Source organism: Hyperolius riggenbachi, chromosome 1 (genome assembly GCF_040937935.1).
Source record: "Hyperolius riggenbachi isolate aHypRig1 chromosome 1, aHypRig1.pri, whole genome shotgun sequence".
NCBI classification, from domain to species: domain Eukaryota; kingdom Metazoa; phylum Chordata; class Amphibia; order Anura; family Hyperoliidae; genus Hyperolius; species Hyperolius riggenbachi.
The window spans coordinates 456,898,977-456,913,815 of record NC_090646.1 but is presented as its reverse complement, the minus strand read 5'-3'; the positions used below and the strand labels follow the sequence as shown (position 1 = coordinate 456,913,815).

The window sequence follows — 14,839 nt, the reverse complement described above, 5'->3', positions numbered from 1 at the left end:
AGTGAGCAGAGGATCGGGTTTCAGATAGGCAGCTAGGCAGGGAAATACATGGAAGAGGAGGAATATATTATAGATAAAAAGAACCCCCAGCATGAAACTGTTTGGCACTGACTACTAAAGGGCCAGTGCTCCTTAAGTATGTGATGACTCCAAATCATAACAGCAAAAAAAGTTTTGCAAGTTTTGAATCCAGGATTAGCATCTTTATCACTTAATACCCTCAGACCAGTTGCTGTAGAAATTTGATTTTTATGGTTATAATCCCGCTTTAAGAAATAACTGATGCGGGAAGAGTGAAAACCAGTCAGGGTGGAGAGTGGGCATTAATGGCATTGGGTCGCAGCAGTGCAGAATGTATGTTCTTCTACTTTGATCTATTTGCAATCCTGGACATTGAAACTCTGCTGAAAGAGATTGGTACATGGGGAATAAGCAGTACATCACGTTCTGAAAGGGATTGCCCTTTAAGTGCCATCAAATGTTACCTTTAATGGCCTCAATTCACTAAGCATTACCACATTTAATTATGCAGAAAACAGCTGATTTTACCAAACATCTTCCCCAATTTCAATTTACTATCACCACACAGAAAATTTAAATTACCGACTTGTGCAGTAAATGCCTCAAAAGATGTAAAAAAAAAAATTGCAATTCACAAAGATATACGCATTCGGTAAATCAAACAAAAGTGTTTGGTATTTTTCTTCAGCTCTTAGCAGCCAATAACTCACTCTCTCCGTGCGGTAACATAACATTGACAGCAAATAGGGAGAGCCAGGCAGCCAACAGGGAGAGCTACACAGCCCTGCTTCTCACTTTGATTTGGTGTGATACTCTGGGAGGCAGGGCTTTCACATGCAGAAGAAGGAGACATTTTTTGAGGCTTTTCTGCATCCTTTTACAGTAGATATGCAGATCTGTATTCTGGCATACAGAAGAACTCCCTCTGGTGGCTGCAGCACATCTAAAAGGATGACAGGGATGCACTGGACAGAAAACCCAGATTCACCAAAATCATACACACAGCTCCCTATCTCACCACTGACCTGCTCCACAGCTAATAAGTGAGATTAGTATTGGTGCAATACCGCTTGAATACTGTCCTTCTCTCCGGTAGTCTGCCTTGTCACACCAATACAGAGATGTATAGAGACCATAGCACTGCTTAGATTTCCAACAGCATCTACCTAATTATTGCCAGATGGGAATAAATAACCAGTCCAGCAGAAAAGTATAAGTGGGTGCAAAGAATTTACATTACAAAACTGAAACCTAACATGTTTCACCCTAAAATATGGGCTTTATCACAGGATCACCAGTGTGCAGAGCTCTGGGCACGAGTTGCACACATGCAACAACTCATGTTTCTGATGTTTTATGCGCATTTCTACACACTGGTGGTTCACCAGTTTTGCCCAAAAAAATTGTACAATTTAAAATAAATGTATACACTTACTTATAAACATACATTTGTCCCAGAATAAAATGCATTATAAATTCATTTTTTTTGCCGTCACTTAGGCCCAGTGCACACCAAAAACCGCTAGCAGATCCACAAAGCGCTAGCAGTTTTTGAAGTGTTTTTTCTTATTATTATGAAGCGTTTTGTGGTTTTTGTGTAGCGTTTTTTCATGTAGCAGATTTCATATATTGTTACAGTAAAGCTGTTACTGAACAGCTACTGTAACAAAAATGCCTGGAAAACCGCTCTGATCGGGCGATTAATCAAGCGTTTTGCGTTTTTCCTATACTTAACATTGGAGGCAGAAACGCCTCCGAAATAAAAAAAAAAAATAAAAAATGCTGCAGCCCGGGATTTTGCGTTTCAGCTAAAACCGACCCGCTCTGGTGTGCACCAGCCCATTGACATACATTACTCAAGCGTTTCCTCAGCCGCAAGCGTTCCTAAAAACGTGACCGAACCGCTCTGGTGTGCATTAGGCCTTACAGTAGGAGGTAAAATGACAGGTTTTGGACTACTCCATCTCGTCATGAGGGACTATCAGGGATTTCTGTATTTTCAAAAGCATCACAGAAAGCCAGGGTAGTATTTTTGTATAGGTCCTTTCCAGGGACTGCTTATACTTTACAAAAAGGAAATAAAGTATTTGCTTTTCATGACGATTGTGCGGGATACTCATCATTTGGACAATGACTTGACCCTGTGGTATTGAGGCATCATCCATGCACCCTCATCGTTCTTGAGCATGGCTCACCCCCTCTTTGGAGAGACACATTTATGTGTACACATGAATCTTAAATGTAACTTTTTTGTGATAGTGGTCCTTTATGTTTGTCATTACAAAACCAGGATCAAAATGAGGAAAATATGCAGCACAAAGCAGTGAAACAGTTACACGTAGATTCTAGGTCACCTACCCTCTCTACAAGTCCTTGAATGAGGATCCTTGAAGTCAAAGCAGGAGGGAGCTGTGTACTCACTATCCTGAACAGAAAAAAAAATAATTACATAACTGGTTCCTTTTCATTACATTTGTATTGTTGCAAAAATGTGTTATTACAAACATCTGCAGTATATACTGTAAGGCATTGTAAGCAAACATTAGGCTACGGTCACAGTGGTACATTGCAATGTTTTGTCCGTGTTGTAACGTGGAACGTCACACTGTGATTTTCACAGTGTGGCTGGTGAAAATAGTTCACAGTGTGGCATTCAAATGCACTGCATGCAGTGCGTTACTACAAAATGTGCATGTAAGCAGTGAAGCATACATTTTATCGAATGTATGCTTCACTGTATGCAACGCAATGCGCTTATAACCTGTGGATTGATTTTTAATGCGCACTGTGAACCTAGCCTAAAAAGTATAGAAATTCAAGCAACTCTTCAAAAGTAGCCTACAGAGGTTAGCCGATCAACGACCTATGGTCACAAAAATAAGTGAGCCGTTATTACCAGTGGAAGCAAGATAGTAGTTAAAGGATACCCAAAGTGAAAGATACGGAGGCTGTCATTAATTACCTTTTAAACCATACCAGTTGTCTGGATGTCCTACACATCTTTTTTTCAGCAGTGGTGTCTGAATCACACCCTTAAAACAAGTATGCAGATAATACAATCAAACTTCAGCGCATGCTTATTCAGGGCCTGTGGCTAAAAGTATTATAGGCAGAAGATCAGCAGGACAGCAAGCCAACTGGTATTGGTTAAACGGAAATCGATGGGTCAGCCTCCGAAGCACTCTCTTTTCAGGCGTCCTTCAAAGAGGCACTGTAATGACACACAGTGGAATGCAGAAAATTATTCAGGATACCCCCTTTTATGGTAATTTTCCTTGTTTCAGCATCAGAAACACTTCCTAAGTGACAAGACTCTGTACAGCGCTGATGTCGGCGCTATATAAATACTAAATATTAATATCTAAATATTGCTGTACATTGGTGATACTTAACCTAGGCTGTTTAGCTATGTGGAATTCTTCTCCCAGAGCATTCTGGGATAGTGGTTATTATACTGGTTAAGGGCTCTGTCTTTGACATGGGAGACCAGGGTTCCAATCCTGGCTAGGGTCAGAACCTATTCAGTAAGAAGTTCTTGGGCAAGACTTCCTAACACTGCAGGGGGCCCCCTTGAGTCCTTAGTAGCTGCAGCTCGAGTGCTTTGAGTCCGACAGGAGAAAAGCGCTATACACGTTAGGATTATTATTTTTATTATTATTCTTTTCACTGGCTTCAGAATTCTCAGAAAAAAACGTTCCACGGAGCTGTACCTGACGTCTTAAGATGTCGCCACCTATAAATTCTGAATATAAATTGGGGTGAGGAAAGATTTAACAATGGGCACTGACTATACTGACTAGTTTATTTATAAATATTGCAAAAAAAAAAAAAAAAAAAAAAAAAAGCAATTTTTTTTTTATTATTTTCACTACAGTTCCTCTTTAATATTTTACTCCATAAAGCTCAGTTCACACTAGAGCCAAAAAACAGAAATGTTTTGTAAAATCTGGATCACCAAGCGGACGGGTCAATGGATCCTGTGTTATTAAAAGGATCCGTTGCAGTCCATACATGCAGAGTCTCAACCTGTATGATATTTCTGGATAAGTGGATGAGTTTCTTATAGAAGTCCCATGTATGAAATGCACCTGAACTAGCTCTAGTGTGGACCGAGTCTAAGTGTGCTCATCTGATTCGCCTCTTCCATTTTTAGTGGGACAGCAGTGAGCACCCATCTCATCACCCAACCGCATCTCCCAGCGGCAAGGCAGAGAAATTATTTTGCCAGGTCTTGAAAACGAGAGCATTCACTCAACATTGGGTTTGCAAGAGGCATTGTATTGTAGAGGCATTGAAACCAACATCTGACCCATAGATCCAGAAGCCCGAATTATACACTATTCACTGTGGCTAAGACTGCACCACATAGTCATACAAGTATACAATGCCACACAGTTATTAAAGTATACAATTCACTTGATATAAAAGAAAGCCTGCCATACCGATTATCATACATAATGCATCCGGCCAAAATAAGAGGAAATCGCTGACACGTCTGTAGAATGAGTGCAGCTTTTAACAAAAGCAGTGGATCTACCTGTAAAACAAAAAAAACAGGTAAAGATTAGCGGTCTGTGCATTACTAATGGCACAAGTCTAAATGCAGGTAGACCCTAGTTAAAAGACAACTGTAGTGAGAGGGATATGGCAGCTGCCATACTAAGTTCCTTTCAGGTCCACTTTAGGCAATACTAGTTGCCTGGCTGTCCTGCTGATCTTCTGCCTCTAATTCTTTTAGCCATAGACCCTGAACAAGCATGCATCAGATCAGGTGTTTGACATTTTCTTCATGCTTGTTTCTAATGTGTTTCAGACACTACTGCAGCCAAATAGACCTGCAGGGCTGCCAGGCAACTGGTACTGCTTAAAAGGGAAAAATATGGCAACCTCCATGTACCTCTCACTACCGTTGCCCTTTAAAGGAATGGGATAGGAACTATAAGTTGTTCTCAAGTTGAATTTGTTTGTAAGTTGGAACACTGTGCCCCCGTGCCTTCACTATCCCCTCGTGGCTCCACTCCTCCATCCTGTGCATTCAGCGTCCCTCTCTGTCTCCCTGTGCCTCCAATGTTCCATCCTGTGTCTCCAGTGGGTTGTTTGTAAGTCAGGATGTATGCTACCGACTACCTGTGCAAGTTTAAAGGGGAACTGAAGTGAGAGGTATACGGAGGCTGCCATATTTATTTCCTTTTAATCAATACCAGTTGCCTGGCAGCCCTGCTGATCCTCTGCCTCTAATACTATTAGCCATAGCCCCTGAACAAGCATGCAGCAGATCAGGTGTTTCAGTGGTTCAGACTTTAAAGTCAGATGTGACAAGACTAGCTGCATGCTTGTTTCTGGTGTTATTCAGACACTACTGCAGAGAAATAGACCAGCAGGGCTGCCAGGCAACTGGTATTGATTAAAAGGAAATAAATATGGCAGCCTCCGTATACCTCTTACTTCAGTTCCCCTTTAAAAATCTAAACATTATTTGCCATAGCAACTTATAAAGATTTCTAACATTACAAAAGAAGTATAGCTCTTGAGTCTGTTCTGGCAAATGGAGCATTCAGAAATAAACACATTCATTGAGCCAAGACCATTATCTTCAGTTAAAAAGGTTCCCATAACAAATTCCAGGCAAAACATTTTTCTATCAGCAGATTTTGAATGCGATGGACAGATTGTATAGTTAAGCTCTGATTAGTTAAGTTCTCATACTACATGTAGGTGGTAAAATAAACCAGTAATTGGCCAATAAAAATTGTAAGTGTGTATGCACCCTTACTTGCAAAACTTATGTTTTTTATGACATTTAACACTTGATGCAGACACTACAGGGTCATCGCTACCTCTGATCTTCCTTGATAGCAGTTCATTTACACGAGTGACTTAGATGAAGATCAATCAGGCAGTGCTGCTGACTCTCCACAGACACACAGAGACAGCCACGACACACACAAAAAAATAATACCGTAATTACAAAATACTGAATTTAAATGCAGTTTTCTGTGGTGGAAAACTGTTGTGTTGCCCCATGTCTATAACTAGAGTTGCATATTAAATACAGTAGCAAGAAAAAGTATGTAACTGCTTTAGAACTATATGGATTTCTGCACAAATTGGTCATGAAATCTGATCTCAACAATAGACAATCACAGTTTGCTTAAACAAATACCACACAAATAATTAAATGTTTCCATGATTTTATTGAACACACCATGTAAACATTCACAGTGCAGGTGGAGGTGGAAAAGGTATATGAACCCTTGGATTTAATAACTGGTTGAACCTCCTTTGGCAGCAATAACTTCAACCAAACGTTTCCTGTAGTTTCAGATCAGAGATGCACGACGGTCAGGAATAATCCTCGACCATTCCTCTTTTCACAACGGTTTCAGTTCAGCAATATTCTTGGGATGTCTGGTGTAAATCACTTTCTTGAGGTTACGCCACAGCATCTCAATCGGATTGAGGTCGGGACTCTGACTGGGCCACTCCAGAAGGCATATTTTCTTCTGTTTAAACCATTCTGTTGTTGATTTACTTCTATGCTTTGGGTTGTTGTTGTCCTGTTGCAACACCTATCTTCTGCTGAGCTTCAGCTGGTGGACAGATGGCCTTACGTTCTCCTGCAAAATGTCTTAACCTCCTCAGCGGTATGGACGACTATACACGTCCATCACCGCCGGAGATCGCCGCTCAGGCCCTGCTGGGCCGATTTGAGCGAAGTAAAAAGCAGCACACGCAGCCGGCACTTTGCCAGCCGCGTGTGCTGCCCGATCCCCGCCGCTCTGCGGCGATCCGCCGCGAGCAGCGGCGAAAGAGGGTCACCCCAGCCGCCCGAGCTCTGCGCAGCTGGAACAAAAGTTCCGGCCAGCGCTAAGGGCTGGATCGGAGGCGGCTGATGTCAGGACGTCGGCTGACGTCCATGACGTCACTCCGCTCGTCGCTATGGCGACGATGTAAGCAAAACAAGGAAGGCTGCTCATTGCGGCCTTCCTTGTTTATTCTGGGCGCCGGAGGCGATCGGAAGAACGCCTCCGGAGCGCCCTCTAGTGGGCTTTCATGCAGCCAACTTTCAGTTGGCTGCATTAAACAGTTTTTTTTTATTAAAAAAACCCTCCCGCAGCCGCCCTGGCGATCTTAATAGACCGCCAGGGAGGTTAATAAAATTAGGAATTCACTTTTGCTTTGATGATAGCAATCCATCCAGGCCCTGACACAACAAAGAAGCCCCAAACCATGATGCCCGCACCACCATACTTCACAGTTAAGATGAGGTTTTGATGTAGGTGTGTGACTTTGGTTTTATCTGTCCACAGAAATATTTTGCCAGTACTGCTGTGGAACATCCATGTGCTCTTTTGCAAACTTTAAATGTGCAGCAATGTTTTTTTGGGATAGCAGTGGCTCCCTCTGTGGTAGGCCTGAACGATTTTAGAAAAAGATTGAATCGCAGGATTTCAGTCAGAAATTGCGGTTTCGATTTGATTCACGATTTTCTTCAAATCAAGCCAGCCTGCCACCTGCCCGGCTTATGATGTGAAGGTGCTGGGAATATTGAGCCGCCGGGACAGAGTGAGAGAGCCTGCGAGGTGGGCAGAGTCTGCTATTCCTAACTCCGTGATTGACAGCCGTGCGGGCGGAGTCTGCCGCCCGCCCAGCTAATGTTAAAAGATGTTGGGAGGAGGAGTTTGCCTCACGAGTGTGAGAGCCTGCGGGTGGGCAGAGCCTGCCATTCGCAACACTCCGTGATCGACAGCCGTGCGGGCGGAGTCTGCCGCCCGCCCAGCTAATGTTAAAAGATGTTAGGAGGAGTTTGGCGCTGAGCCACCGCAAACTGCCGCTGCACAGAGCGGCAGAGTGGACTGCTGAACTGGCTTGCAGAGGGGGTAAAAATCGTAAAAATCATGGCTATGGCGATCACGGAATTGTCATTTCCGTGATCGCAATTTCGATAAAAAAACGATTTATCGTTCAGGCCTACTCTGTGGTATCCTCCCATGAACTCCATTCCTGTTTAGTGTTTTTTACCTATCATAGATTTGCAAACATGGATGTTAACATATGCCAGAGACTTTTATAAGTCTTTAGCTGACACTTTAGGGTTCTTCTTCACCTCACTGAGCATTCTGTGCTGTGCTCTTGCAGTCATCTTTACAGGACGGCCACTCCTAGGGATAGTAGACCCGTGGACTGATGAACTGCAAGGCTTTTGGAGATACTTTTATAACTCTTTCAGGCTTTATACAAGTCAACAACTCTTAATCATTGGTCTTCTGAGCGCTCTTTTGTGTGAGGCATCATTCATATGAAGCAATGCTTCTTAAGAAAAGCAAAGCCAAAACTGGTGTGCTTTTTATAGGGCACGGCAGCTGTGACCAACACCTCCAATCTCATCTCATTGATTGGACTCCTGCTGGCTACCACCTCACTCCAATTAGCTCTTGGAGAAGTAATTAGTCTAGGGGTTCACATACTACACACACCTGCACTGTAAATGTTTACATGGTGTGTTTAATAAAAACATGGAAACCTTTAATTATCTGTGTGGTATTAGTTTAAGCAGACTGTGACTTGTCTATTGTTGTGACGTAGATGAAGATCAGATCACATTTTATGACCAATTTGTGCAGAAATCTATAGAATTCCAAAGGGTTCACATACTTTTTTTACTACTGTACATAAAAACAACTTGACTGGAGTTTGGCTTCATGGATAGGCTACAAACAAGATGCACATATAAAGTGTATGAAAACTGCAGAGACTGCCGAAGTGCATCTGAGAAATCATTTTGTTGTCCAACACTGGAATAACTGCAGACAGCATCAATAAGGTATACAGTAAATATAATTATGCAACGCTGTTGACAATTATTTAAAAGCCAGAGCTTGGTTGTTATGGTAACAGATTAGGAATTTTGCCAAGTGAGCATTGTTCATTGTCCCTGGGCAAACAGCCAAGCGCCAGAAAGACTGATAACCACAGCTTTACTGCTAACATTAGTAACAGAAATGTTTTCACAAATCTATACTGTTTCTCCACGCTTAATAAGGAAATGCATGCATAACGTCAGCCAGAATTACCACACAGGACAAGGGCTAGTCTGCTGGAGAGCACGATCTACATAAAGGTGCCCATACTTTGGTTTTGTCCACGTGACTGAGAGAGTTGAAGATACGATGTAGGTCAGGAGTGTTCTGTACGTGTTCCAAGTAAATATTCCAGTCCGCACTGAGCTCTTCCTGAGAGCGCACCTGACAAGCAAACACATAGCATTACTGGATGTCTGACTATTCATGAATTGTACTTGCAACTTAGTAACTTCCCAAAAATATTTATTTGAAGCACAAATCAATTTAAAAATGCTTAGGAGGCAGCCAGGGCTATCAGAAATACTTTATTTTTTAAAGAAAACCTGAATATGAAGGCTGCCATATTTAATTCTGTTTAAACAATACCAATTGCATGTAGGGTTTTGGAGTCTGTACCAAAGTCATTCGACATCAACTCCTCCGTTTATGAAACCACCAACTCCAGGTACCCAAAATTGCTCCAACTCCTTAGACTAACACATATCAGGGCTGTGGAATTTGGTACAAAAATCATTTTAACTCCTTAGTAATGAAACCACAGACTCCGAATCCAGGTACCCAAAAATGTCTCCAACTACTCAACTCTACAGCCCTGGTTGCCGGGCAGCCTGCTGATCTCTGGCTATCTGGATCACACGCCTATAACAAGCATGCAACTAAAGCGGACCTACAGTAAATGTTACATTCCAAAGTGACAAATAAAGTGGTTCTTACTAAGAGTATTTATCCCTTTTTTTTTTAAAGGACAACTGAAGCGAGAGGAATATGGAGGCTGCCATATTGTTTTCTTTTTAAGCAATACTAGTTGCGTGGCTATCCTGCTGATCCTTTACCTCTAATACTTTTAGCTTAATGCTGGATACACACGGTGCGTTCGCGCACTCGATTTCCCGCTCGATTCCCGTCGATTCGTTTATTTCCAACATGTCCGATTTGGATTTTGATGGATCATTAGGTCGATTTGACATACTTTGCATGCAAATCGACCTAACGATCCATCGAAATCCAAATCGGACATGTTGGAAATAAACGAATCGACGGGAATCGAGCGGGAAATCGAGTGCGCGAACGCACCGTGTGTATTCAGCATTAGACCCTACACAAGCAGGCAGCAGATCAGGTGTTTGACATTGTCAGATCTCACAAGATTAGCTGCATGCTTGTTTCTGGTGATAGACAGACACTACTGCAGCAAAATAGATCAGCAGGGCTGCCAAGCAACTGGTATTGTTTAAAAGGAAATAAATATGGCAGCCTCCATATTCTTCTCACTACAGTTGTCCTTTAAAGCAGTGTTCCCCAACCCTGTCCTCAAGGCCCACCAACAGTGCATGTTTTGTGGAAATTCACACAGGTAGCTCTGCTGAGACACTAATTACCTCACCTGTGGATGTTTGTGGTTTTCTGCAAAACATGTAATGTTGGTGGGCCTTGAGGACAGGGTTGGGGAACTGGGCTTTAAAAGACATTTTAAGTGAGAGGGATAGGAAGGCTGCCATATTTATGTCTTGTTTAACAATACCAGTCCTACTGATCTATTTGGCTGAAGTAGTCTCTGAATCACATCAGAAACAAGCATGCAGCTGATCTTTTCAGATTTAACAAAATGTTAGAAACACCTGATTTGCTGCGTGCTTGTTCAATGTATGGCTAAATGTATTAGAAGCAGAGGATCAGCAGGATAGCTAGGCAATTGGTATTGCTTAACCTTCCTGGCGGTAAGCCCGAGCTGAGCTCGGGCTATGCCGCGCAGGAAGATATCTCAGCCCCTGGTGGAGCGATTTGCTCCATTTAAAATGCTGTACGCGCAGCTAGCACTTTGCTAGCCGCGCGTACAGCTTGATCGCCGCCGCTCTGCGGCGATCGCCCGTACGCAGCGGTGCAAGAGGGCCCCCCCCCCCGCCAGAGCCCTGCGCTGCCCGGACCAATGAGTTCCGGGCAGCACTATGGGCTGGATCGGAGGTGTCCGACGTCAGGACGTCGGCTGACGTCCATGACGTCATTCCGATCGTCGCCATGGCGACAGGAGAAGCCAAACAGGGGAGCGCGTTATATACGCGTTCCCCTGTTTGCTATTGATGCCGGCGACGATCGCACTAGAGGGACACATGCGCCCTCTAGTGGTGTTTCATGTAGCTACCACTCTGGTAGCTTTACATGAAACACAAAAAAAATAAATAAAAAAAAAAGGATTTTTGCCATTTTGGCAAAAAAAATTAACCGCCAGGAGGGTTAAAAGGAAATACATATGGCAGCCTCCATATCCCCTCGCTTCAGGTGTCCTTTAAGTGCTACCTCACACTCTCCTAAGGCACAATCTCTTAAGCCTGGTACACAACTTCAATTATAATTGGCCAATCACTGTAACAGGCTTTAGAAGCCTTTGCAATGGCAAAAGTTGCCATGTCAGTTTTTTAGGAGGGGGTATAGCTAAACAACAAAACATGTATTTTCTGGCACAATAGGTCAGTTTTTAAACTTTATTAAAGGACACCAGATGTGAAAATCATAAGAGAAAGGGGGAGGCGGCCAGGCATATACTATCACTTGCCCTGATACCCACCGGTCCCGCATTCTACTCTCTAGCCCCCCATCATACCTCAAAGCCCCTAGGGATCTACTTCTAAGTTGCCGTAGTCAGAGTTTACTGCACAGCTGCTGGCCGGCTGCGCACATCCTACAGCGTGCACCCATGGTCTGGAGCGCACTGCGCATGACGCCGTACACATGCGCAGAGAGCTCCTGGCCTTGGGCTCATGCTGTAGGATGTGCGCAGCCCAGCCAGCAGCTGCACAGTAAAGTCCGACTACAGTGACCCGGAAGAGGGTCCCGGAAAAGCTTTGAGGTATGATGGGGGGCTAGACAGGAGAACGGGTGTGCGGTTGGCATCAGGGCAAGTGATAGTCTATGCCTGCTCCCCCCATTTCTCGTATGATTTTTGCAACTGGTATCCTTTAATGCTACTATATTATAACTTCAGTGGACTGTGCTGCCAGCATGGAATTTATTTTTACTGCTTTAATGTACTCAGACTTCAGTGAGGAAACATCTGATCTGCATGCTTGTTCAGGGTCTATGGCTAAAAGTATTATGCCTGGTACACACCATGCAATTTCTCATCAGAACGACAGGTCGAATTGATAATTTCAGACAGGTTTGATAAGGTTTCTGATTTTGCAAACAATCGGAAAATCGATCAGAAACCTGATCCACCGGACATTAAAGACAGAGACCCTGCAGGAGAACCAGGCAATGTGCATGGTTTAAAAATGGTAATAAGTATGTCAGCCTACATTTCCCTCTCAGTTCAGATGTCCTTTAAAATGAAACTGCAACCCCTTCCATCTCCACTTTATGGTGCCACTGAGGTAAAAGCAGAGCAATGGAAACTGATCATATGATGATAAAGTATGTAATCAGAGGTTAGCTTCAGTAAAAATAGACATGACAAAATGAGTTTATAATTCCAGAAATATCCCCTGGAAAGTTATATGTAAATCAGCTCCAGGATACGAGCCTTCCCCTCCCCTTAACCTCACTAAACTTCCTGTTGATCCTTTAACGTGATGGATGGTTTCCCTGACCAATGAGGATGCTGAGGAGATTAGCTGTCAGCTCCACCTCCAATTATGTAGTTATCAAGCATTCTATTGCTATCCCCTACATTTGCATCAGGGTTGCTTTAGAAGAAAAAAAAAAAAAAAAAAAAAAAAGCTCAAAAACAGTTTTAAAAAACTCTCTCTCTGCAGTCAAACCAAAAGTTCATCTACAATGACTAAAATATGCCTACAAGCTCTACATCAGTGCAAGCTGCTAAAGCTAAAAAAAAAAAAAAAAAATCAGCACATTAATAGGTCCCTTATCTACTGTATTTCAACATTTCAATTGTAGCACAGCACCCATATACCAATGTTTTTCGATTATTCTTCTTGTCTCATGTTTTTATAATTTTAAATTCTAATAATGCAATGCAGAGGAAGGACTGTGTCCTTGCTGGCTACTGTATCCCCAGCATCTCTTAAGTCCGCAAATGGGACATATTCTTTATGCTAGGTACACACCATACAATTTTCTGACAGATTTACCTACCAGCGCAATTATTTCCAACAATTTTGATCGATCTTTCGACCGTTATTTATTTTGTATACTTTTTTTGATAGATTTCCATAGAACTGAAAAATAAAAGGTTGAAAAATCGATTGAAATTCAGATCAGACATGTTGGAAATAATCGATCTGGCAGGTAAATTTGCCAGAAAATTGTATGGTGTGTACCTAGCATTAGGCTACACCACACAATTGTAGCACAATGGAGTTGCTAAGTTTTGGCTCATAGGAGACCACTCAGAGTTCCCATCATTCTTTGCAAAAAACACAGTAAATCTAACGCCACTATAGTAAATTTAGCAGCACTAATAACAGCTGTGAGAGGTCTAGAAGTTTAGGTATCGAGTCAATCTATCCATATGATACATTTTTTCTCATCAGCGCTAGGCAAGGATTAATACGGTTATATGAGGTAGGGCTTGGGCAGAGTAATCAGTTCACGGTGACCCAGAACCACTAGAGATATATTTGCATTAACTAAGCTTTAAAAAGGAGCTGTTAGATATAAGGTCTCAGAGAAAATAAACACATATATCAGTAGCTAAATATTGGCTGTACTTACATTACATATGCATTTCACTGTCCACGTTTGTACTTCACAGAATTTTTATATAGTATTTGCAGAGAATGATGCTCCTGACAGCTCATGGCAGGTTCCATGTTTGTCTGTCTCCTATGAAGCCAATTGTGATGTCATAATCTCCCTGCTTCCTGATGAGTCCACTCACAAAAAAAACTCTTAATGAATAACACTACTGTGCAGTGAATATTAATTAACCATGTGGCTAGGAACAATAGCGGACTCCTGCAGTGTACTCTGCCCAGAGATTTATCAGTGCTGTGAGCAGCCCAGCATTACATGCTGTTGTAACTTGATACTGTAACTTCTCACTAGCAGCCGAAGGGGGGGCCCCTGAATGCTTTGCAGTATGATATCCGGCCTCACGTCCTTTTTAAGGGCTTGGGAATACAGAGCCTTGCTGTCAGCACACATCAAAAGTAAGAGAGATTTTTAACTTCAGTGTTGCGTTTTTGGCTTCCTTCTAAACTGTTTAACACAGGAGAATAGAGGTTTAAATTAGCTTTTGCAGCCTGACAGTTACTCTTTAAATGGAACCTGAAGCGAGAGGTACGTGGAGGCTACCATATTTATTTCCTTTTAAGCAATACCATTTGCCTGGCTATCCTGCTGATCCTCTGCCTCTAATACTTTTAGCCATAGACCCTGAACAAGCATGCAGCAGATCAGGTGTTTGTGACATTATTGTCAGATCTGAGAAGATTAGCTGCATGCTTGTTTCTGGTGTTATTCAGACACTCCTGCAGCCAAATAGATAAGCAGGATACCCAGGCAACTGGTACTGTTTAAGAGGAAATAAATAGGGCAGCCTCCACATCTGAAAAACTAACTATAACAAGTAACTGGTCTATATACAGTGTTCTCCCCAGATTCTTTTAGCCGGGTGCTCCACCCGGCTAGATTTGGTGACCACCCGGCTGTCATCGGCTCACCTCCTCACCTCCTCTCATGCTGTAAGCAGAGTTGCCCTGCATTTTCATCTCAACCCACCCAGCTATTTTTTCATGCCACCCGGCTACTATTTCATGCCACCCGGCTGGAAAAAAATT

At 42.7% G+C, this 14,839-nt stretch overlaps 1 protein-coding gene across 1 annotated transcript in view; it reads right to left on the bottom strand.

Moving 5' to 3' along the window:
* The window catches only part of HPS4 (HPS4 biogenesis of lysosomal organelles complex 3 subunit 2), a 97,199-nt gene that overhangs the window by 38,050 nt on the left and 44,310 nt on the right, over positions 1–14,839 (bottom strand). Inside the window, exons 6-8 of the mRNA XM_068246323.1 lie at positions 9,153–9,266; positions 4,464–4,558; positions 2,380–2,446 (exon numbers count right to left, since the gene is read on the bottom strand). Of these exons, the coding sequence (XP_068102424.1) occupies positions 2,380–2,446; positions 4,464–4,558; positions 9,153–9,266 (276 nt within the window). The remainder of the gene's footprint in view (positions 1–2,379; positions 2,447–4,463; positions 4,559–9,152; positions 9,267–14,839) is intronic.